At 47.1% G+C, this 24,936-nt stretch overlaps 1 protein-coding gene across 1 annotated transcript in view; it reads right to left on the reverse strand.

Annotated features, from left to right (window-relative positions):
- Window positions 1-627: 627 nt before the first annotated feature.
- The window catches only part of LOC116372067 (histone deacetylase 9-B-like), a 114,420-nt gene continuing 90,111 nt past the window's right edge, over window positions 628-24,936 (reverse strand). The window contains exons 10-15 of the mRNA XM_031821145.1: window positions 19,011-19,142; window positions 18,355-18,470; window positions 16,339-16,464; window positions 12,886-13,072; window positions 12,353-12,570; window positions 628-3,069 (exon numbers count right to left, since the gene is read on the reverse strand). Of these exons, the coding sequence (XP_031677005.1) occupies window positions 2,692-3,069; window positions 12,353-12,570; window positions 12,886-13,072; window positions 16,339-16,464; window positions 18,355-18,470; window positions 19,011-19,142 (1,157 nt within the window). The 3' untranslated portion in view covers window positions 628-2,691. The remainder of the gene's footprint in view (window positions 3,070-12,352; window positions 12,571-12,885; window positions 13,073-16,338; window positions 16,465-18,354; window positions 18,471-19,010; window positions 19,143-24,936) is intronic.

Raw genomic sequence — 24,936 nt, forward strand, 5'->3', positions numbered from 1 at the left:
AAAGAATAAGAAATGGTTGCCCAATATTTGCTACATTTGCAGCAATTACTTTGTCTACAGAAATGTCACTGGAGACAAATAACAACCATCCCAAACAGGCTACCTTAAATTGCAGAAAACTGCTCAAGGGTCTGAGCTGTGATCTTTCCTATTGTCATTATTGCGTGTCGTGTGAAATATATCAAGTCTTACCAGTGCAAGAAAGAACTAAGCCTGGGTGTGAAATTGCTTAAGCTCAGTTTAAGTCTCAGTGCAAGTCATACCTATCACCCACTCCTAGCCTCACCTAGTCTTAACTGCTGTAATGCTGCCGCTAGGAGCCTCTCTGCTCATCAAAGAGCTGCTTAGAAAGCCCCTTAAGCTCTCCTTTAAAGGGTTACACAGATCCCAGAGAAATGAGGAGCTGGCCTGTGTTTAGTGGGTTATGTGACTGAGTGTGGGAAAGTGGGCTAATGGTTTAGTTTAGGGGGAGACATCTGAGATGTACAATAACATGAACACAGTCTTGTGTTGGGTCTTGAATGTGAAAAATGAAAATCTATGTCCCAAAATAAGGCTATGGGAAGTTGGAAGTATAGACTCAGGCTCTATGACATGTTAGAAACATCCTCTACAAAGACCAGAAAGTTGCACAGTTGGGGAATGAACTTTATTTTATAAAAGAAAGGTTTGTAGCACAAGGCAGAAAAAAGGAGAACAAACGCAAACAGCTATGAACAGAATCCTGGGACCCCCCACGGGTAGAGAAGGGGCCCCGTTACAGCCCAATCAAAGAAGCAAGGGAACAAGACTGACATTGTTCCAATTGAAAGTGATTTTTACACTACAAACATTAGAATGGGCTGAGCTAAATGTACAGTATGAGTCAGACAGGCAGACAGACAAACTGACAGACATAGTTTATGTCTTTCACAGGAACCCAAACACAGAACCCCATAGTCATATTTTATACATTGACAAGACAAACAAAACAGGAAAGAAAAGTTACAGCTTTACATACATTGATTGACCACTTTAAGACCAGAGTCGACATGTTGCATGGGGCAATGTCAAGAGGGAGTCAGGGGTGGGGGATGGGGAGAAGGAGAGAGGTCCCATCTTGTTTTTTATTTTATTGAAGTAACATCAAACCTGCGTGTGGAGGTAAGCATGTCACTGGGGAGTAGGAAGGAAGCGATTCCCTTTAAAAAAGGGTCTCCCTTAACCATATCCCCACTCGCTTTGTAATTCGCCTTGACAGTAAATCAATTCTCAAGCCTGGCCCCTTGGACTCCTACAACCCTGGGTCCTCCTCTCCCCTAACATTCCTGCACACATGAATCATTCCGACTCCTGGCTTCTAGAAGGCATTTCCTGCCCGCCCTCTACTCTCTCCTCTCCTCTCCTTCTTTCTCTCTCTCTCTCTCTCTCTCTCTCGCTCTCTCTCTCTCTCTCCTCTCTCTCTCTCTCGCTCTCACTTTCTCTCCCTCTCCTTCTCTCTCTCTCCCTCTCACTCTCTCTTTCTCTCCTTCTCTCTCTCTCTCGCTATTTCTCTTCTTCTATTTCTCTCTCTCTCCCTCTCCCTCTCTTTCTCTCTCATTCTCTCTGTTAGTGAATCCTCTGTTGAAAGTTGGGCAGGAACCTGGCTGAGCTTTGATTTGGACCCAGAGGGTAGGAGGAGGAGGAAGAGAAGGAAAAGGAGGTCGAGGAAGAGGAGAACCAGGAAGATGACACGGCATCTCAACACAGGACCGTGGCAAACCAGGATGATTTTGTTGTTTTATTCTTGCTATATTCCCTATATAGCACAGAACTTTTAACCTGAGGCCTAAGGGATGCCCATTTGAGAAGCAGACCTGGTCCTATGGTCTGATGGAGCTGACTGCCTGCACCATCCATCCATCCATCATCTATCCATCCATCCATCCATCCATCCCTCCCTCCCTCCATCCATCATCCATCCATCCATCCCTCCCTCCCTCCCTCCCTCCCTCCCTCCCTCCCTGAACAATACATTCTCTCTCATACAGACATGAGCATGCTTCCTTATTTTCATGTCATTTTCAGAGACGACTGAACACAGAACATCACAGCTTTTTGGAGAACGAGGGAGAATATGACATTTGAATAAAACAACAACAGTCAGCAAGTCAAAGTTGAAGTGAATTGATGGCATAAATGTTACACTATTGGAACATAAAATGGCATTCATAAACTGTACAACGGTTAAACTTTCCATCCCTTCTAGAATATTCTCTTACGCTAAATCTACTGTATACATACATACTACATTCTGTCAACTGAGCAGAACCTGAAAACAATCAAAGCTGTTCCTTAGAAGTAAAAAAAGAAGGAGCCTCTTCTAGTAGATCTACTCTTCCTGTTATATACAGCACGGTGAAACATACTTTACATTACAGATCACTTCACAAAGTTCACAAACAGAGAGTCAGTCTGGTGGGGGTTTGGGGTGCGGCTGCACTTCACTGAGACAGCGTCACATCTCAGGGCAGGGAGAGGACTGCCTGGGGAGTCCTAGTCGGCTCTGTGTGTGTGTTGGCTGCAGTGTGTGTGTGTGTGTGTGTGTGTGTGTGTGTGTGTGTGTGTGTGTGTGTGTGTGTGTGTGTGTGTGTGTGTGTCTGTGTGTGTGTTTGTGTGTACGTATGCGTCTATGAATGTCGCAGTGTGTGATCTCCTTCATCTTCTGCCCCCTCAGATCATAGCTCTTATCACCAGCTGACCTTTGACCTGGTGGAGTGAGGCCCTCTGCTCCGCCGCTAGGCTCTGACTGGACAGGGACTCGTCCTCGCTGTCGATTGGCTCCTCTTTGACCTTTATGACCCCCAGGCGGTGGTGGGCCTCTACGATGGAGGACAGCTCCCCGAGAGAGCTGTTGCTGCCACTGCTGTTGCTGGAGCGAAGGGTGTGTTTCTGGATCACGCCACCAGGGGGCATCCTGTCCTCCTGCATGTCCATCCTCTCATCCGCCATCCTCCGGGTGTTGTCCTCCTCCTCCTCCTCTGACTCCTGCAGGTGTGGGTTGACCAGGGAGCTGGGCTGACGGAGTTGCTCGATGGACTTGGACAGCAGCTGCAGAGAGGTACAGCATCAGAGGTAATTTAGTTATAATGCTCAACGGACAGATTCATTATTATTTCACAATTCATCTTTACCTTTTATTATGAGTTTGACCTAGCCAGTAGAGAGTAGGGTGTTCTGTGCAAAGCAGCACAAGTCAAATTCATCCAACATAACACTACATTTCCGCATAAATGAGGCTACACAGAGATTGCAGTCACTGGTGCTGTCTCCTTAAGAGCATGCCCCAGACAGTACTATGAGGCGCTGCTATGGGTTTCATGTCTCAACATCTAGTCAAGCTTTATTTGTTAGACAACAGAAAGTGGAGCAATCACTTAAACACCTTAACCATTGACCGCTGGTAAGATAGCACAAACACTTTGGCGTAAGAACGTAGGCCTGGTATAAATATCTCTCCGGCAGAGAATTAGCCTCTTTATCTTGGTATTAGTCAACGCTTTTTATACCTCCCTCTAAAATCCTCTCTAAGCTCTTGTAAATGTCCATTAGTGATTAGTGGCCCCTATTGTTGGTGTAAAAACCTTACAAAATACCAACCTTGCAAAACAATCCTGCGCCCTAGTGCTACTGTTATTCCTACCATTACTGGTGCTGCTACTGGTTCCAATATTGCTACTACTGCTGCTGCTGCTGTTACCACTACCGCTAATGCTAACGCTACTGCTGTTACCACTACCGCTAATGCTAACGCTACTGCTGCTGTTATCACTACCGCTAATGCTAACGCTATTGCTGCTACTGTTAACACTACCACTAATGTTAACACTACTGCTATTGCTGCTGCTGCTACTGTTACCACTACCGCTTCTGCTACTACTGCTGTTGCTACTGCTACCACTACCAATACTGCTACTACTGCTGCTACTGTTACCACTACCGCTACTACTGCTGCTGTTACCTCTACCGCTAATGCTTCTACTGCTACTGTTACCATTACCGCTACTACTGCTACTCTTACCACTGCCGCTACCACTACCGCTACTACTGTTACCACTACCGCTACTACTGCTACCACTACTACTGTTACCACTACCACTACTACTGCTACTGTTACCACTACAACTGCTACTGTTACCACTACCGCTACTACTGCTACTGTTACCACTACCGCTACTACTGCTACTGTTACCACTACCGCTACTGCTACTACTGCTGTTGCTACTGTTACCACTACCACTACTACTGCTACTGGTAAAACTACTGCTACTGTTACTACTACCGCTACTACTGCTACTGTTACCACTACCACTACTACTGCTACTGGTAAAACTACTGCTACTGTTACCATTACCGCTACTACTGCTACTGTTACCACTACCACTACTACTGCTACTGGTAAAACTACTGCTACTGTTACCACTACCGCTACTACTGCTGCTGTTACTGCTGCTGCTACTACTGCTACTGTTACCATTACCGCTACTACTGCTACTCTAACCACTACCGCTACTACTGCTACTGTTACCACTACCGCTAATGCTTCTACTGCTACTGTTACCATTACCGCTACTACTGCTACTCTTACCACTGCCGCTACCACTACCGCTACTACTGCTACTGTTACCACTACCACTACTACTGTTACCACTACCACTACTACTGCTACTGTTACCACTACCACTACCGCTACTACTGCTACTGTTACCACTACCGCTACTGCTACTACTGCTGCTTCTGCTACTGTTACCACTACCGCTACTACTGCTGCTGTTACCACTACCGCTAATGCTTCTACTGCTACTGTTACCATTACCGCTACTACTGCTACTCTTACCACTACCGCTACTACTGCTACTGTTACCACTACCGCTACTACTGCAACCACTACTACTGTTACCACTACCACTACTACTGTTACCATTACCGCTACTACTGCTACTCTTACCACTGCCGCTACCACTACCGCTACTACTGTTACCACTACTGCTACTACTGCTACCACTACTACTGTTACCACTACCACTACTACTGCTACTGTTACCACTACCACTACAACTGCTACTGTTACCACTACCGCTACTACTGCTACTGTTACCACTACCGCTACTACTGCTACTGTTACCACTACCGCTACTGCTACTACTGCTGTTGCTACTGTTACCACTACCAGAACTACTGCTACTGTTACCACTACCGCTACCACTACCACTACTACTGCTACTGTTACCACTACCGCTACTACTGCTGCTGCTGCTACTGTTACCACTACCGCTACTACTGCTGCTGTTACTGCTACTGCTACTACTGCTACTGTTACCATTACCGCTACTACTGCTACTCTAACCACTACCGCTACTACTGCTACTGTTACCACTACCACTACAACTGCTACTGTTACCACTACCGCTAATGCTTCTACTGCTACTGTTACCATTACCGCTACTACTGCTACTCTTACCACTGCCGCTACCACTACCGCTACTACTGCTACTGTTACCACTACCACTACTACTGTTACCACTACCATTGCTGCTGCTACTGTTACCACTACCACTACCGCTACTACTGCTACTGTTACCACTACCGCTACTGCTACTACTGCTGCTTCTGCTACTGTTACCACTACCGCTACTACTGCTGCTGTTACCACTACCGCTAATGCTTCTACTGCTACTGTTACCATTACCGCTACTACTGCTACTCTTACCACTACCGCTACTACTGCTACTGTTACCACTACCGCTACTACTGCAACCACTACTACTGTTACCACTACCACTACTACTGCTACTGTTACCACTACCACTGCTACTGTTACCACTACCACTGCTACTGTTACCACTACCGCTACTACTGCTACTGTTACCACTACCGCTACTGCTACTGTTGCTACTGTTACCACTACCACTACTACTGCTACTGGTAAAACTACTGCTACTGTTACCACTACCGCTACCACTACCGCTACTACTGCTACTGTTACCACTACCGCTACTACTGCTGCTGCTGTTACCACTACCGCTACTACTGCTGCTGTTACTGCTAATGCTACTACTGCTACTGTTACCATTACCGCTACTACTGCTACTCTTACCACTACCGCTACTACTGCTACTGTTACCACTACCACTACAACTGCTACTGTTACCACTACCGCTACTACTGCTACCACTACTACTGCTACTGTTACCACTACCGCTACTGCTACTACTGCAGTTGCTACTGTTACCACTACCACTACTACTGCTACTGTCTCAGCCTCCAGTATTTATGCTGCAGTAGTTTATGTGTCGGGGGGCTGGGGTCAGTTTGTTATATCTGGAGTACTTCTCCTGTCCTATTCGGTGTCCTGTGTGAATCTAAGTGTGCGTTCTCTAATTCTCTCCTTCTCTCTTTCTTTCTCTCTCTCGGAGGACCTGAGCCCTAGGACCATGCCCCAGGACTACCTGACATGATGACTCCTTGCTGTCCCCAGTCCACCTGGCCATGCTGCTGTTCCAGTTTCAACTGACCTGAGCCCTAGGACCATGCCCCAGGACTACCTGACATGATGACTCCTTGCTGTCCCCAGTCTACCTGGCCATGCTGCTGCTCCAGTTTCAACTTCCACCTGACTGTGCTGCTGCTCTAGTTTCAACTGTTCTGCCTTATTATTATTCGACCATGCTGGTCATTTATGAACATTGAACATCTTGACCATGTTCTGTTATAATCTCCACCCGGCACAGCCAGAAGAGGACTGGCCACCCCACATAGCCTGGTTCCTCTCTAGGTTTCTTCCTAGGTATTGGCCTTTCTAGGGAGTTTTTCCTAGCCACCGTGCTTCTCCACCTGCATTGCTTGCTGTTTGGGGTTTTAGGCTGGGTTTCTGTACAGCACTTTGAGATATCAGCTGATGTACGAAGGGCTATATAAATAAATTTGATTTGATTTGATACTGTTACAACTACTGCTACCACTACCGCTACTGCTACTACTGCTGTTGCTACTGCTACCACTACCACTACTACTGTTACAACTACTGCTACTGCTACCACTACCGCTACTAGTGCTACCGCTACTGCTACTACTGCTGTTGCTACTGCTACCACTACCACTACTACTGCTACTGTTACCACTACCATTACCGCTACTACTGCTACCACTACCACTACTACTGCTACTGTAACAGTATAACTTTAGACCGTCCCCTCGCCCATACCCTGGCGCGAACCAGGGACTCTCTGCACACATCAACAGTCACCCTCGAAGCATCGTTACCCATCACTCCACAAAAGCCACGGCCCTTGCAGAGTAAGGGGAACTACTACTTCAAGGTCTCAGAGCAAGTGACGTCACCGATTGAACCGCTAACTAAGCTAGCCGTTTCACATCCGTTACACTACCACTACCACTACTGCTACAACTACCACTACTACTGCTACTGTTACCACTACTATTACCGCTACTACTGCTACCACTACCACTACTACTGCTACTGTTACCACTACCACTCCTACTGCTACTGTTAGCACTACCACTACTACTGCCACTGTTACCACTACCACTACCGCTATTACTGCTACTGTTACCACTACCATTACCGCTACTATTGCAGCTGCTACTGTTACCACTACCACTACCGCTACTACTATTACTGTTACCACTACTGCTACCACTACCGCTACTTCTACTACTGCTGTTGCTACTGCTACCACTACCGCTACTACTGCTACTGTTACCACTACAACTACTACTGCTACTGTTACAACTACCACTACTACTGCTACTGTTACCACTACCACTACCAATACTACCACTACCGCTACTACTGTTACCACTACCACTACCACTACCCCTACTACCACTACCACTACTACTGCTACCGCTACTACTGCCTCTGTTACAACTACCACTACCGCTACTACTGCTAATGTTACCACTATCACTACCACTGTTGCCACTACCATTACCGCTACTACTGCTACTATTGCTGCTGCTACTGTTACCACTACCACTACCACTACTATGTTTGACATCAATTGACAGTCTTTACCATGACACTTTGAGATTTATTTTAAACTGTTCAGAAATGTGGTGGGTACTCTCTTCGTTCGCTGGACTTTATCCTGCTAACTGTTCCAGTAATGACTTGGTGCTGCCTATCTTGAGCCCTTCTTGGTTAAATAAAGGTTAAATAAATAAAATAAACTCTTACCACTACCGCTACTACTATCGCTACTACTGATACTGTTACCACTACCGCTACCATATACCACTACTGCTGCTACTGTTACCACTACCACTACTACTGCTACTGTTACCACTACCGCTAACGCTACTGCTACTAAATGAAATCAAATCAAAGTCGAATACAACAGGTGTAGACATTACAGTGAAATGCTCACTTACAGGCTCTAACCAATAGTGCGGAGAGAATATATTTTTTTAACTATGTGTGTGTGTGTAGGTAAGTAAAGAAATAATACAACAGGTGTAGACATTACAGTGAAATGCTCACTTACAGGCTCTAACCAATAGTGCGGAGAGAATATATTTTTTTAACTATGTGTGTGTGTGTAGGTAAGTAAAGAAATAAAACAACAGTAAAAAGAGATTTGAAAATAAGAGTAGCAAGGCTATATACAGACACCTGTTAGTCAGGCTTGTTGAGGTAGTATGTACATGTGGGTATGGTTAAAGTGACTATGCATATATTATGAACAGAGAGTAGCAGTAGCGTAAAAAGAGGGGTTGGCGGGTGGTGGGTCACAATGCAGATAGCCCGGTTAGCCAATGTGCAGGAGCACTGGTTGGTCGGGCCAATTGAGGTAGTATGTACATGAATGTATAGTTAAAGTGACTATGCATATAAGATAAACAGAGAGTAGCAGCAGCGTAAAAGAGGGGTTGGGGGGGGCACACAATGCAAATAGTCCATGCAAATAACCATTTGATTACCTGTTCAGGAGTCTTATGGCTTGGGAGTAAAAACTGTTGAGAGGCCTTTTTGTCCTAGACTTGGCACTCCGGTACCGCTTGCCATGCGGCAGTAGAGAGAACAGTCTATGACTGGGGTGGCTGGGGTCTTTGACCATTTTTAGGGCCTTCCTCTGACACCGCCTGGTGTAGAGGTCGTGGATGGCAGGCAGCTTTGCCCCAGTAATGTCCTGGGCCGTAAACACTTCCCTCTGAAGTGCCTTGCGGTCGGAGGCCATGCAATTGCCGTACCAGGCAGTGATGCAACCGGTCAGGATGCTCTCGATGTTGCAGCTTTAGAACCTTTTGAGGATCTCAGGATCAATACCAAATCTTTTTAGTTTCCTGAGGGGGGATAGGCTTTGTCGTGTCCTCTTCACGACTGTCTTGGTGTGTTTGGACCATTCTAGTTTGTTGTTGATGTGGACACCAAGGAATTTGAAGCTCTTAACCTGCTCCACTACAGCCCCGTCGATGAGAATGGGGACGTGCTCGGTGCACCTTTTCCTGTAGTCCACAATCATCCCCATAGTCTTGGTTACGTTGAGGGATAGGTTGTTGTTCTGGTGCCACCCGCCCAGGTCTCTGACCTCCTCCCTATAGGCTGGCTTGTCGGTGATCAGGCCTCCCACTGTTGTGTCATCAGCAAACTTAATGATGGTGTTGGAGTCGTGCCTGGCCATGCAGTCGTGGGTAAACAGGGAGTACAGGAGGGGACTGAGCACGCACCCCTGGGGAGCTCCAGTGTTGAGGATCAGTGTGGCAGATGTGTTGCTACCTACCCTCACCACCTGGGGGCGGCCCGTCAGGAAGTCCAGGATCCAGTTGCAGAGGGTGGTGTTTAGTCCCAGGATCCTTAGCTTAGTGATGAGCTTTGAGGATACTATGGTGTTGAACGCTGAACTGTAGTCAATGAATAGCATTCTCACATAGGTGTTCCTTTTGTCCAGGTGGGAAAGGGCAGTGTGAAGTGCAATAGAGATTGCATCATCTGTGGATCTTTTTGGGCAGTATGCAAATTAGGGTAGGTCTAGGGTTTCTGGGATAATGATGTTACCAGCCTTTCAAAGCACTTCATGGCTACGGATGTGAGTGCCACGGGTCTGCTGTTGCTACTGCTACCACTACCACTACCGCTACTACTGCTACTGTTACCACTACCGCTAATGCTACTACTGCTGTTGCTACTGCTACCACTACTACCGCTACTATTGTTGCTGCTACTGTTACCACTACCGCTACAACTGCTGCTGCTACTGCTACAGCTACTGTTACCACTACTGCTACCCTTTGCTACTACAGTACAACTCCTATTGCTACTGCTACTTCTACTCCTGCTGCTGCTACCTCTACTGCTACTACTACTACTGTTACTGCTACTGCTGTAAATGAATTGGGCCAATGGCTAAGATCCTTCTAAATAAACACAGAGCTCATCTCTGATTAGTAGACATTTATAACCTCCTCTTAGTGAGAGAGGTGCTTTGGTCTAAAGGATCTAATGTTATTGACCTGAGTGCTCACATCAGGGGTGATAGGGTAGCTAGGGTTATTTGTTTAGATAACCATCCAATACCCCTTCCTCCCGTCAATCAAATGCATCTTCAAGCTCAAGGAATGCTTGTGCATAGCAAAACCTATTTTGAGTCACTGCATTATTTTTTTTTGTATATTGATTAATAAGATGGACAAGAATCAGAACTAAGGAAGTGTTTTAAACAGTCCTCCAATGGGAAGTTTGACTGGGGAGACTTAAACTGTGTAGTTACGGGACTTTTGAGGCCCTTCCCTGTTAGTTTTAAGTGAGAGTTGCGCGTTTTGTTGCTCTCAGATTCCCATGGCTGTATGAGGGCTTGTGCATTGGGACAGATCAGTGTGAGAGCAACACAATGCTGCCTTTCACTGTGTCTCCCTGGCTGTGTCTCTGTATGTCCGCCACCTCAACCACTCACTTCCCGTGGCTGAATAATTGCACTCTGCCGATGGCACGGTCACCACAGCCTGCTCACAGAAACACAAATATTGCCACAGAGGAACAAAAGCGTGTATTCTGGGGCCATTTGAACTTGGCTGAATTGAATTTCACAGGGTTTGCATGCGAATGCCACTGATGCCTTAAGCTATGATAACAGAATTAGTGCTATGGGAAGCATTTCTTCCCCTATTTGAAGTCAGGCTCAACTTGTTTACTTAGCAGAAATAGCACAGGGAGGCTGAGCCGGGTGGAAGGGCTCTGTAAACACAAAGCAGCTACCACAGAAAGTTTGATAAGACTAAATATAGCCTCAGAATTTGTGTGTATAAACTGCTGAAATTAAAATCCCCACTGGGCACACACTTGGTGATTTTAATGTATAGGTTGCATGTATTATTTACAGGCGATATGGGGTCCAGTTACTCTCCGGGGATTTTAGTGTACAGCAAAAGTACAGTAAAGGTCAGTTAGCTGATTGATGTGGATCAGTTTAGTTTTCTACATCATAATGAATTTACAGGGGGACCTGATCCTAGATACACACTCCTACTCTGCTGCTGGTACTGTTTCTTACCTTATTGATGTGGATCAGTTTAGTTTTCTACATCATAATGAATGGACAGGGGGACCTGATCCTAGATACACACTCCTACTCTGCTGCTGGTACTGTTTCTTACCTTATTGATGTGGATCAGTTTAGTTTTCTACATCATAATGAATGGACAGGGGGACCTGATCCTAGATACACACTCCTACTCTGCTGCTGGTACTGTTTCTTACCTTATTGATGTGGATCAGTTTAGTTTTCTACATCATAATGAATTTACAGGGGGACCTGATCCTACATACACACTACTACTCTGCTGCTGGTACTGTTTCTTACCTTATTGATGTGGATCAGTTTAGTTTTCTACATCATAATGAATGGACAGGGGGACCTGATCCTAGATACACACTCCTACTCTGCTGCTGGTACTGTTTCTTACCTTATTGATGTGGATCAGTTTAGTTTTCTACATCATAATGAATGGACAGGGGGACCTGATCCTAGATACACACTACTACTCTGCTGCTGGTACTGTTTCTTACCTTATTGATGTGGATCAGTTTAGTTTTCTACATCATAATGAATGGACAGGGGGACCTGATCCTAGATACACACTCCCACTCTGCTGCTGGTACTGTTTCTTACCTTATTGATGTGGATCAGTTTAGTTCTCTACATCATAATGAATGGACAGGGGGACCTGATCCTAGATACACACTCCTACTCTGCTGCTGGTACTGTTTCTTACCTTATTGATGTGGATCAGTTTAGTTTTCTACATCATAATGAATTTACAGGGGGACCTGATCCTAGATACACACTACTACTCTGCTGCTGGTACTGTTTCTTACCTTATTGATGTGGATCTGCTGCTGGTATTGTTTCTGCTTCTCCAGGAAGTGCTGGTGTTGCTGCTGGATGACCAGCTGAGCCAGGGTGCTCTGGGGCAGAGGGGCTGACTGGGTCCGGTTCAGGGGCCTGTGCTTGGGTAGCTTGGGTCTGCTGTTGGAGGAGGGCCTGTCCTTCATGGCCAGAGGGGAGTGGGGGTGGGCGGGTATGGAGCCTTGACCTGGAGGGGCAAGATGGCGGCACTAAGATTCAACGTTCTAAATCTACACTAATTCCAACTCATTTAATTCATGATCTTCATGAACACTTCTTAAACTAATTATAAGCAATATTTAATAATTCAATATCTCTCCCATTCAAAGTGGTGTAATTATATTGCCCAGTAACCTGGTCAGATTGTAGTCTTGGACTGAAAAGTTCCACTGAGATTTCCATTGAGTATGCTTTTTAGTCCAGGACTAAGCTTAATCAATGTCTGGGAAACGGGCCCTACATCTCGGTTTAAGTCTGTCTCAGTGTAAGGATAAGGACTCACCAGAGGAGGAGAGGATCTTCTGGCGTCTTATCTGTTCCTTCTGAAGGAGGTGTTGGAGCAGAGCCTGATGGCTGGGGGACACCTTGGTCTCCATGGAGGTCACCGTGGGCATGGGCACAGGCCCCAGGAGCTGCCCTGGTAGACCATGCCTGACCTCCCCAGTCTTCTCCTTCAGCCCGATGGCAGCCTGAGAGAACACAGAGACACACAGAGCAGGGGCTTAGAAATACAACTGAGGACTAAAGTTCTCACAATATAATAGTGCTTCTATATATTCTATTACATTTTCATTCCCAAAAAACTGAGAAGAGTTGTCATTTTGTGCAGTCAGTTTTTTTTCTGCATTATTTGCCAGAAACACTTGGTATAATTTTGTTTTCGACAATCACCTCTTCAAATGGTTACACTCTTTCTATCCAGCTGATGTACCAGACAGGTCTCAATGTAAGGAATGTGTCAGGGAGCTAAAAGTGATGTATCATTTGGCCCTTATCTGGACTGGAGCTAGCTGTACTTGACCGGGCAAGGGGCCGCTGGGACGTTTTAAAAAGCTGTGATTAATGAGGTCATATAGAGAGAGATAAGAGGAGGCCTGACAACAGACTCTTAACAATATCTAACATCTAAGTGGAATAAAATAATCTGGGGTTAAAGGTCGTTGCCCTGCTGCCGTATGTATAATCCTGACAGCCACTGATGCTGAAGTCTTTCAACAGCCAGACAAGGCAGAGAACATCTCTCAAACTACACTTCCCTTTGTTTTCAGTGAAAACCTGACTTTGTTATCTAAGAATCTATTGTTGGCTAAAACCTTTTTTGAACCACCTGGCTATGTATTACAAAAGTGGTTCAATTAAAAGAGTTACAGAATGTTGTTCTACAAATTAAAGACTACGGTAGTTGATAGATACCTACGTAACAAATTAGAAATCCTCTCTCTAATGGCCTGTGTTTGCGAGAAGGTGTAAAAGCTAGCCAGCTAGCTAACCAGGATCAGATCAAGGGTGGCTGGTTGTACTAGCTAGCCAGGATCATGTCAAGGGTGGCTGGTTGTACTAGTTAGCCAGGATCATGTCAAGGGTGGCTGGTTGTACTAGCTAGCCAGGATCATGTCAAGGGTGGCTGGTTGTACTAGCTAACCAGGATGAGTCATGGTGGCTGGTTGTACTAGCTAACCAGGATCAGGTCAAGGGTGGCTGGTTGTACTAGCTAGCTAGGACCAGGTCAAGGGTGGCTGGTTGTACTAGCTAGCCAGGATCAGTTCAAGGGTGGCTGGTTGTACTAGCTAGCTAGGATCAGTTCAAGGGTGGCTGGTTGTACTAGTTAGCCAGGATCAGGTCATGGTGGCTGGTTGTACTAGCTAGCCAGGATCCGGTCATGGTGGCTGGTTGTACTGGCTAACCAGGACCAGGTCAAGGGTGGCTGGTTGTACTAGCTAGCCAGGATCAGTTCAAGGGTGGCTGGTTGTACTAGCTAGCTAGGATCAGTTCAAGGGTGGCTGGTTGTACTAGTTAGCCAGGATCAGGTCATGGTGGCTGGTTGTACTAGCTAGCCAGGATCCGGTCATGGTGGCTGGTTGTACTGGCTAACCAGGATGAGTCATGGTGGCTGGTTGTACTGGCTAATCAGGATCAGGTCATGGTGGCTGGTTGTACTGGCTAACCTGGATGAGGTCATGGTGGCTGGTTGTACTAGCTAGCCAGGATCAGGGCATGGTGTCTGGTTGTGCTGGCTAACCAGGATCAGGGCATGGTGGCTGGTTGTACTGGCTAACCAGGATCATTTCAAGGGTGGCTGGTTGTACTAGTTAGCCAGGATCATGTCAAGGGTGGCTGGTTGTACTAGCTAGCCAGGATCATGTCAAGGGTGGCTGGTTGTACTAGCTAGCCAGGATCATGTCAAGGGTGGCTGGTTGTACTAGCTAACCAGGATGAGTCATGGTGGCTGGTTGTACTAGCTAACCAGGATCAGGTCAAGGGTGGCTGGTTGTACTAGCTAGCCAGGACCAGGTCAAGGGTGGCTGGTTGTACTAGCTAGCCAGGATCAGTTCAAGGGTGGCTGGTTGTACTAGCTAGCTAGGATCAGTTCAAGGGTGGCTGGTTGTACTAGTTAGCCAGGATCAGGTCAAGGGTGGCTGGTTGTACTAGCTAGCCAGGATCAGTTCAAGGGTGGCTGGTTGTACTAGCTAGCTAGGATCAGTTCAAGGGTGGCTGGTTGTACTAGTTAGCCAGGATCAGGTCATGGTGGCTGGTTGTACTAGCTAGCCAGGATCCGGTCATGGTGGCTGGTTGTACTGGCTAACCAGGACCAGGTCAAGGGTGGCTGGTTGTACTAGCTAGCCAGGATCAGTTCAAGGGTGGCTGGTTGTACTAGCTAGCTAGGATCAGTTCAAGGGTGGCTGGTTGTACTAGTTAGCCAGGATCAGGTCATGGTGGCTGGTTGTACTAGCTAGCCAGGATCCGGTCATGGTGGCTGGTTGTACTGGCTAACCAGGATGAGTCATGGTGGCTGGTTGTACTGGCTAATCAGGATCAGGTCATGGTGGCTGGTTGTACTGGCTAACCTGGATGAGGTCATGGTGGCTGGTTGTACTAGCTAGCCAGGATCAGGGCATGGTGTCTGGTTGTGCTGGCTAACCAGGATCAGGGCATGGTGGCTGGTTGTACTGGCTAACCAGGATCATTTCAAGGGTGGCTGGTTGTACTAGTTAGCCAGGATCATGTCAAGGGTGGCTGGTTGTACTAGCTAGCCAGGATCATGTCAAGGGTGGCTGGTTGTACTAGCTAGCCAGGATCATGTCAAGGGTGGCTGGTTGTACTAGCTAACCAGGATGAGTCATGGTGGCTGGTTGTACTAGCTAACCAGGATCAGGTCAAGGGTGGCTGGTTGTACTAGCTAGCCAGGACCAGGTCAAGGGTGGCTGGTTGTACTAGCTAGCCAGGATCAGTTCAAGGGTGGCTGGTTGTACTAGCTAGCTAGGATCAGTTCAAGGGTGGCTGGTTGTACTAGTTAGCCAGGATCAGGTCATGGTGGCTGGTTGTACTAACTAGCCAGGATCCGGTCATGGTGGCTGGTTGTACTGGCTAACCAGGATCGGGTCATGGTGGCTGGTTGTACTGGCTAACCGGGATGAGGTCATGGTGGCTGGTTGTACTAGCTAGCCAGGATCAGGGCATGGTGTCTGGTTGTGCTGGCTTAACCAGGATCAGGGCATGGTGGCTGGTTGTACTGGCTAACCAGGATGAGTCATGGTGGCTGGTTGTACTGGCTAACCAGGATGAGTCATGGTGGCTGGTTATACTGGCTAACCAAGATCAGGGCATGGTGGCTGGTTGTACTGGCTAACCAGGATCAGGGCATGGTGGCTGGTTGTACTGGCTAACCAGGATCAGGGCATGGTGGCTGGTTGTGATGGCTGACCAGGATCAGGTCATGGTGGCTGGTGGTACTCACGTTGATCTGTGAGGAGGTGGCGGAGAGGCCCAGGGTGATGTTGGGTAAGGAGGGAGACGTGTATAAGCTCAGAAGGTTGGACATGGAGCCCTCTGGACGAAATAACCTAGGCTGTGATGGCCAGCGCTGAAATGACAGGAAAGAGAGGGAGGGAGAGATAGAGAGAGATAGAGGGAGAGATTTAGAAAATCGGACTATGGAACATTTAAAAGAGCAACAAGAGCACTGTAATAAACATTAATGCACTAAGACGGACGACGTTCCGGCTCCCTGCAGTATAGCAGAAAGATATGCGCTATTACTGACTGATGATCAAAATGAGTGCCACTTAAAAGTGTGTCATCAAATTGTAGGATGTTGTGAAGACAACATGATCAGGTATCGTGTTCAAAAGATCTCTGTACCCCGTCCCTGGTCTTCCCATCCTCCAGCCCCAGGCCTCACCCTCCTCAGGCTACTCTCTCTCCCAGAGAACATCAGTGTAGCTGAGGCATGCTTCCTGTACCCAGCAGGGCCAGCAGAGCAGCCTAGCAGCATGTGGTTCTGGAAGGGCCGTGTTTATCCTTCCAACCCCCTCTAGTATTCAGTGACCTGAACAGGGATATCCGGCCTGTATTCCACCCCAGGGACCCGTTCCCTCTGAAAAAGGATACCTAATGTAACGGTGCACAAACACGACTTGCTTTTGCAACAGGCATGAGGCCTTCGGTTAGCCCCCGCCAGTTAGCCCCCACTAACAGTCCCGCCACAGTACGTTTCATGAGAGAACGAGTCTCAGCTTTGGGCTGATACAATAGCAATCCTGTGTGTTTATGTTGTTAGCATGTGGGTGGGTGTCTTTGGCTACCAGCGCCTGGGATATCAATTAAGCTCCACGGTTCCCCCCCTCCTACCCCCCTCCACCCCAATGGCAGGCCTGTTACTCCCCTCTCAATGTCACTGAGGTCCCTGAAAGAGTAAACATCGCTGGTTAAAGAAAACACAGCTGCTCTGTTAAAGATGGTTCAGGGATGTATCATATCTGCCACCCGCTAGAACGCAGTGTTTTGTGAGGCTGGGGTCCTAGGAGAGCCCCTGCCCCCAGCTAGTTACTGAGTCATGAATCTATTGGGGAAGGCCTCAGAAGGAAGGGAACAACTCACAGGGCTGTGGTCAGACAGCTCAGTGACAGATATACTATGACACGCCAACAGAACGCTTAGCTTGGATTCTTTTAGACTGCTTTTGGAATATTTTAGTTGTTGTTGAATATTTGGATTCTCTTTTAGCGTAGAGTAGCTAAATAGCACGATACGTGTTGAGCAAGGGAAAAAATCAAGAGGTATGAAAATTGTGAATCGAGATACTGGATGAGGCATTTTTAACCACAAAACCATAGGGAAACACACAGGGATCCAATATGCTTTCTGCCCTGAGAATTTATAGAGATTGAATTGCAACAAAAATTCTGCTGCCAATATTGCCTCACCATAAGAGTTCATGCCATGGATATGCAAACGCTTTGCATTTCACCCTTTATGAAAAATAAGAAGAAAAAGGAAAATAAATAGTAAGTAGAAAGAAAGAAGTAAAGCAGGTGTGTATTACGTATGTCGACATTATGGGAGAGCTGTGTCTCTTCACCCTCAGTGTGGGGAGTCATTTCTACTGGACTGTAACAGACTGAACGCTTAGAGACAGACGGCAGGGACAACTGGCTGTTTTCATAGCTGCACACACACACACACACACACACATACACAGGCAGGCAGGCAGACAGACACCCCGTGTAAGACATGACTTAAGAAGTTAGATTTTCACGATTCAGATTATTTATCTTGAATCCACTTGAATCAATTAAAAGTCACCGTAGTGTGTAGAGGATAAATACGAGCGGTCTGGCTACTGTTCTTTAGCTTTTGCTTTGGTTGCTCCTTGGGGTTTAAGCCGGGTCACTGTGAAGCACTTTGTGACAACTGCTGATGTAAAAAGGGCTTTATAAAATAAAATGGATTGATTGATGGTCTGGGTTCGTACCTCGGTTTTTGTGGTGGTGGGGAGAGAGGAGGGCCCGTTCTCAGCCCCCAGGGCGCTGGAGGCTCCGATGGGAGAGCTGGGTCCTGAGCCTGGGGCACTGTTAGTTACTGTAGAGTCTGTGAAGCGGACAGAGATAATGTTAGTGACTGTAGAGTCTGTGAAGGGGACAGAGATAATGTTAGTGACTGTAGCGTCTGTGAAGGGGACAGAGATAATGTTAGTGACTGTAGCTTCTGTGAAGAGGACAGAGATAATGTTAGTGACTGTAGAGTTTGTGAAGGGGACAGAGATAATGTTAGTGACTGTAGCGTCTGTGAAGGGGACAGAGATAATGTTAGTGGCTGTAGAGTTTGTGAAGGGGACAGAGATAATGTTAGTGACTGTAGCGTCTGTGAAGGGGACAGAGATAATGTTAGTGACTGTAGCTTCTGTGAAGAGGACAGAGATAATGTTAGTGACTGTAGAGTTTGTGAAGGGGACAGAGATAGAGATTGTTATTGGCTATAGAGAGGACATAAATAGACATAAAGGAGTGACAGGGAAACAAGCTCCTAACACCATAATGTGTCCTTTGGCTGCACCATCACAGCTCTCTATGTCAATACAGAGTTATGACACAGCAGAACTGCTACAATATGTGTCAACAACAATCATACCCATCATTTCTAGGGCCCTCTTCTTGTAGGGGGTCATGACGTTGCTGTCTTTCCTCTTCAGCAGTGGACTACTCCTCCTCTCTGCTACCTTCTGCTTCAGTCTAGACTTCACCTTCAGGTTGGGCTCTGAGGCTGGAGGAGAACAGAGAGAGGAGGGAGAGAGGGGATGGTTTAGTAAGACTCAGGCTAGAGGAGGACATAGAGAGAGAGAGGGGGAGGGGGAGAGAGAGAGAGAGCGGGAGAGAGAGAGAGAGTGGTTTCTTAAGACTGAGGCTGGTGAGGTTATGGTTTAGTAAGACTCTCAGGCTGGAGGAGAGAGAGCGCGAGAGAGAGAGAGAGAGAGAGAGAGAGAGAGAGAGAGAGAGAGAGAGAGAGAGAGGGAGTGGTTTCTTAAGACTGAGGCTGGAGGAGGAGAGAGAGACTATGGTTCAGCATAGTTCATCAGGCCCTTCGTACTATACTCCATGTACTAGATCTATTTATATGCCTGTAGTGGTTGATGTTGGTGGCCACTGTCACTAACAGAAGACAGCCACCAATCAGCTTGAGTTCCCTCAAAGAAATGTTTACCAGTGGGAGGGACTGTAGCTCACGCCTGACAGGATTCCAAAGATGGTTTTGATATATTGTAGACCCGACCAGGACAGAATGACACATACCCTCCATATCTTTAAACACAATCCTAAAAATGAGGAACAACTCAGCAAGATCAGAATAGTGGTCCTGTCAAAGTTTGAATACATTTAAACCTGTAAGAAGAAGTATAGACACAGTTCTGGTGGTTTCTCTTCAACCAAATGACACCATTTCATTTCAGAGAGAAGATTCTGAGCTGTTTGAGGAGATGCAATGAGTCAAGATTGGGCCCATTTCCACCTCATCTGGTCTAAATTAGGTTGAGCAACATACAGGGTCTCTCTAAGTGAAGTGGTCGCTACCTGCTGCCCTGGTGACCACAGCCTGATACAGTAGCAGCAGTTAAACTAACACAAACGCATGGCAGATGTTTCAGATACGTTCCTCACACCATCCCCACATTCCTAATGCAAAGCAGAGATACCACCCCAAACACACACACACACACACACACACACACACACACACACACCACACACACACACACACACACACACACACACACACACACACACACACACACACACACACACACACACACACACACACACACACACACACACACACACACACTCCCATGTCACTGGACAAACACGTCCCAGGCTAAATTAATCCAGACCCACTTTTAGATGAAGTCCTAATGGACAGCCTCTGTTTGACAGGAATATGAAGAAAGTCAAGTAGTGACAGAGAGAAGTTGAGAGAGTCACTACTGGACTGCTACCAAGGAGTAGGAAACATGGACAAATCACATTGAACCAAGCCAAATGATCAGCTCCTACTATTTATTTATTTGATTTATTTCACCTTTATTTAACCAGGTAGGCCAGTTGAGAATAAGTTCTTATTTACAACTGCGACCTGGCCAAGATAAAGCAAAGCAGTGTGAACAGACAACAACACAAAGTTACACATAAACAGACGTACAGTCAACAACACAAAAGAAAAGAAAAATAGAAACATGTATGTACAGTGTTTGGAAATGTAGAAGAGTAGGGAGGTAAGGCAATAAATAGGCTCTAGAGGAGAAAATAATGACAATTTAGCATTAATACTGGAGTGATAGATGTGCAGATGATGATGTGCAAGTAGAGATACTAGGATGCAAAAGAGCAAGAGGTTAAGTAATAATATGGGGATGAGGTAATCGGGGTGCTATTTACAGATTGGCTGTGTAAAGGTACAGTGATTGGTAAGCTGCTCTGACAGCTGATGCTTAAAGTTAGAAAGGGAGATATAAGACTCCAGCTTCAGAGATTTTTGCAATTTGTTAGTCATTGGCAGCAGAGAACTGGAAGGAAAGGCGGCCAAAGGAAGTGTTGGCTTTGTGGATGACCAGTGAAATATACCTGCTGGAGCGCGTGCTGCAGGTGGGTGCTGCTATGGTGACCAGTGAGCTGAGATAAGGAGGGGCTTTACCTCGCAAAGACTTATAGATGACCTGGAGCCAGTGGGTTTGGTGACGGATATGTAGTGAGGGCCAGCCAACGAGAGCATACAGGTCGCAGTGGTGGGTAGTATATGGGGCTTTGGTGATAAAACGGATGCCACTGTGATAGACTACATCCAGTTTGCTGAGTAGAGTGTCGGAGGCTATTTTGGAAATGACATCGCCAAAGTCAAGGATCGGTAGGATAGTCAGTTTTACGAGGGTATGTTTGGCGGCATGAGTGAAGGAGGCTTTGTTGCAAAATAGGAAGCCGATTCTAGATTTTATTTTGGATTGGAGATTCTTAATGTGAGTCTGAAAGGAGAGTTTACTGTCTAACCAGACACCTAGGTATTTGTAGTTGTCCACATATTCTAACTCAGAACCGTCCAGAGTAGTGATGCTAGTCGGGCGGGACGGTGCGGGCAGCGAGCGGTTGAAAAGCATGCATTTAGTTTTACTAGTGTTTAAGAGCAGTTGGAGGCCACGGAAGGAGTGTTGTATGGCGTTGAAGCTCGTTTGGAGGTTAGTTAACACAGTGTCCAAAGAAGGGCCAGATGTATACAGAATGGTGTCGTCTGCGTAGAGGTGGATCAGAGAATCACCAGCAGCAAAAGCAACATCATTGGTATATATAGAAATCTATTGGGAAAAAAACTGTAATATTTCAGTCAAATATCTATCTAGCGTCACACAGTACAGACTGCCACTGAGTGTGTTGATATAACGAAGGGTTGTTGTTGTGTCTGGGTGTTGAGCAACATACAAGGAATACTGAGGGTGCTATTTGGGACGCAACCCATGGCCCAGCCAAGGCCCAGGCTCTGAGACCCCCCCCTCTCTCTCTCCCTACAGCCCTGGAATCCCCTCCACTCACACTTTAACACTACTGACATCCAGATCAACACAGAGGTCAACCTACTAGTGCTGTAGGAGGAGGATCCAGGTCAACACAGAGGTCAACCTACTAGTGCTGTAGGAGGAGGATCCAGATCAACACAGAGGTCAACCTACTAGTGCTGTAGGAGGAGGATCCAGGTCAACATAGAGGTCAACCTACTAGTGCTGTAGGAGGAGGATCCAGGTCAACACAGAGGTCAACCTACTAGTGCTGTAGGAGGAGGATCCAGGTCAACACAGAGGTCAACCTACTAGTGCTGTAGGAGGAGGATCCAGATCAACACAGAGGTCAACCTACTAGTGCTGTAGGAGGAGGATCCAGATCAACACAGAGGTCAACCTACTAGTGCTGTAGGAGGAGGATCCAGGTCAACACAGAGGTCAACCTACTAGTGCTGTAGGAGGAGGATCCAGGTCAACACAGAGGTCAACACAGAGGTCAACCTACTAGTGCTGTAGGAGGAGGATCCAGGTCAACACCGAGGTCAACCTACTAGTGCTGTAGGAGGAGGATCCAGGTCAACACAGAGGTCAACCTACTAATGCTGTAGGAGGAGGATCCAGATCAACACAGAGGTCAACCTACTAGTGCTGTAGGAGGAGGATCCAGGTCAACACAGAGGTCAACCTACTAGTGCTGTAGGAGGAGGATCCAGGTCAACACAGAGGTCAACCTACTAGTGCTGTAGGAGGAGGATCCAGATCAACACAGAGGTCAACCTACTAGTGCTGTAGGAGGAGGATCCAGGTCAACACAGAGGTCAACACAGAGGTCAACCTACTAGTGCTGTAGGAGGAGGATGGAGCACAACGTTACATAAACGGCCATCTCAGTATTATACAATAACTAAACACCATGTTGTTTCAATTATTTATCCTTTCCTTGAGATCAATTATTGAGAAGGGTTGTTTTTGTGATGCGACCATACGACGTGATGGTTAACGAGGGGAGATGAGAACACGAGCGGGGGGGGGTTAGGGGGGTGTTGACAGGGCCAGATGCTTCTATTTTGAGAGTCCTGTCAAATACAGCAGCACCAGCCCCTCTCTTTCCCTGTCTATCAGCCATCAGTCTTGTGAGTGAGGGGTACTGAAAGAGAGGAAGAGAGAGAGCGAGACAGAGGGAGAGAAAGCGCTGCAGGGAGTCTTCATGAATCCTCTTCATGCCCCGCTGCCCTGATTGCTTTCTATTTTTAGCACTGCTCCGTTCGCTGCCACCAAGCACTTCGTCGCCACGGGAACGCCAGACAGTGGCGAAGTGGGAAACGGACAGACTTTGTCACCGTGTTTGTGTTCCAAATAGCACCCTATTCCCTATATAGTGCACTACTGTTTTTAAGGCAAAGGGTACCATTTAGGACGCATCTCATTAGTCTCTGTGGAAAAACCAGTGGTAGCGTTACCTGCCTACGACGCAACAGGAAGAGAAGCTGGCAGCAGACATCTCTAACTAACACAGCTCTCCCGTTGATACAAACACCTGGGCCACTTCATTGGTTAACTGGCAAAGTGCCAAGAACACATCACCCAACTGAAACAGGTAGCAATATGAATGGGCCACGATGTGTTTAACATGTCCATACAACAACCAGGTTATTACATTAGAAAGTCCTGGGTTGGAGGTTGGTGGAGGCTGAATGTGTGATGCCTGTCTCCACTACATCTCAATGTTAACTCTGCTGTCAGTGTGATGCCTTCTCCATTAGGCTGCCGGACCAAGACAAGGCCAGGTGGCTCATAGGCTAGGGGGACTCATAGGCTATGTCCCAAATGGCACTCTATTCCCGATATAGTGCACTGCTTTTGACCAGGCCCAGAGGGCCCGTAGTGCACTATGTAGGGAATAGGGTGCCATTTGGGACCGAGCCTTCCAGAAAGACTATATGCTGGGATACTGTGTGCTGTTGGCTACAAGGCCTTACCTTTATACCCTTTTCATACAAACTTGAACTGTTCTGTACTGGCTCAGATATACAGCTGGCTCAGATATACAGCTTGGCTCAGCTGGCTCAGGTATACAGCTGGCTCAGATATACAGCTGGCTCAGATATACAGCTTGGCTCAGCTGGCTCAGATATACAGCTCGGCTCAGCTGGCTCAGATATACAGCTGGCTCAGGTATACAGCTCGGCTCAGATATACAGCTCGGCTCAGCTGGCTCAGATATACAGCTGGCTCAGATATACAGCTCGGATCAGATATACAGCTCGGCATAGCTGGCTCAGGTATACAGCTCGGCTCAGATATACAGCTCGGCTCAGCTGGCTCAGATATACAGCTGGCTCAGATATACAGCTCGGATCAGATATACAGCTCGGATCAGCTGGGTAAGCTATACAGCTCGGCTCTGCTGGCTCAGATATACAGCTCGGCTCAGCTGGCTCAGATATACAGCTCGGCTCAGCTGGGTAAGCTATACAGCTCGGCTCAGCTGGCTCAGATATACAGCTCGGCTCAGCTGGCTCAGATATACAGCTCGGCTCAGCTGGCTCAGATATACAGCTCGGCTCAGCTGGCTCAGATATACAGCTTGGCTCAGCTGGCTCAGATATACAGCTTGGCTCAGCTGGCTCAGATATACAGCTCGGCTCAGCTGGCTCAGATATACAGCTCGGCTCAGCTGGCTCAGATATACAGCTCGGCTCAGCTGGCTCAGATATACAGCTTGGCTCAGCTGGCTCAGATATACAGCTCGGCTCAGCTGGCTCAGATATACAGCTTGGCTCAGCTGGCTCAGATATACAGCTTGGCTCAGCTGGCTCAGATATACAGCTCGGCTCAGCTGGCTCAGATATACAGCTCGGCTCAGATATACAGCTCGGCTCAGCTGGTTAAGCTATACAGCTCGGCTCAGATATACAGCTCGGCTCAGCTGGGTAAGCTATACAGCTCGACCAGATTCTTTCCCTGTTCATAAGTCATTCTACGATACTTATCAAAAGCCACCGGATTCAAAATCCA

The sequence above is a fragment of the Oncorhynchus kisutch genome, unplaced genomic scaffold, assembly GCF_002021735.2.
Source record: "Oncorhynchus kisutch isolate 150728-3 unplaced genomic scaffold, Okis_V2 scaffold3880, whole genome shotgun sequence".
Taxonomy (NCBI): Eukaryota; Metazoa; Chordata; class Actinopteri; order Salmoniformes; family Salmonidae; genus Oncorhynchus; species Oncorhynchus kisutch.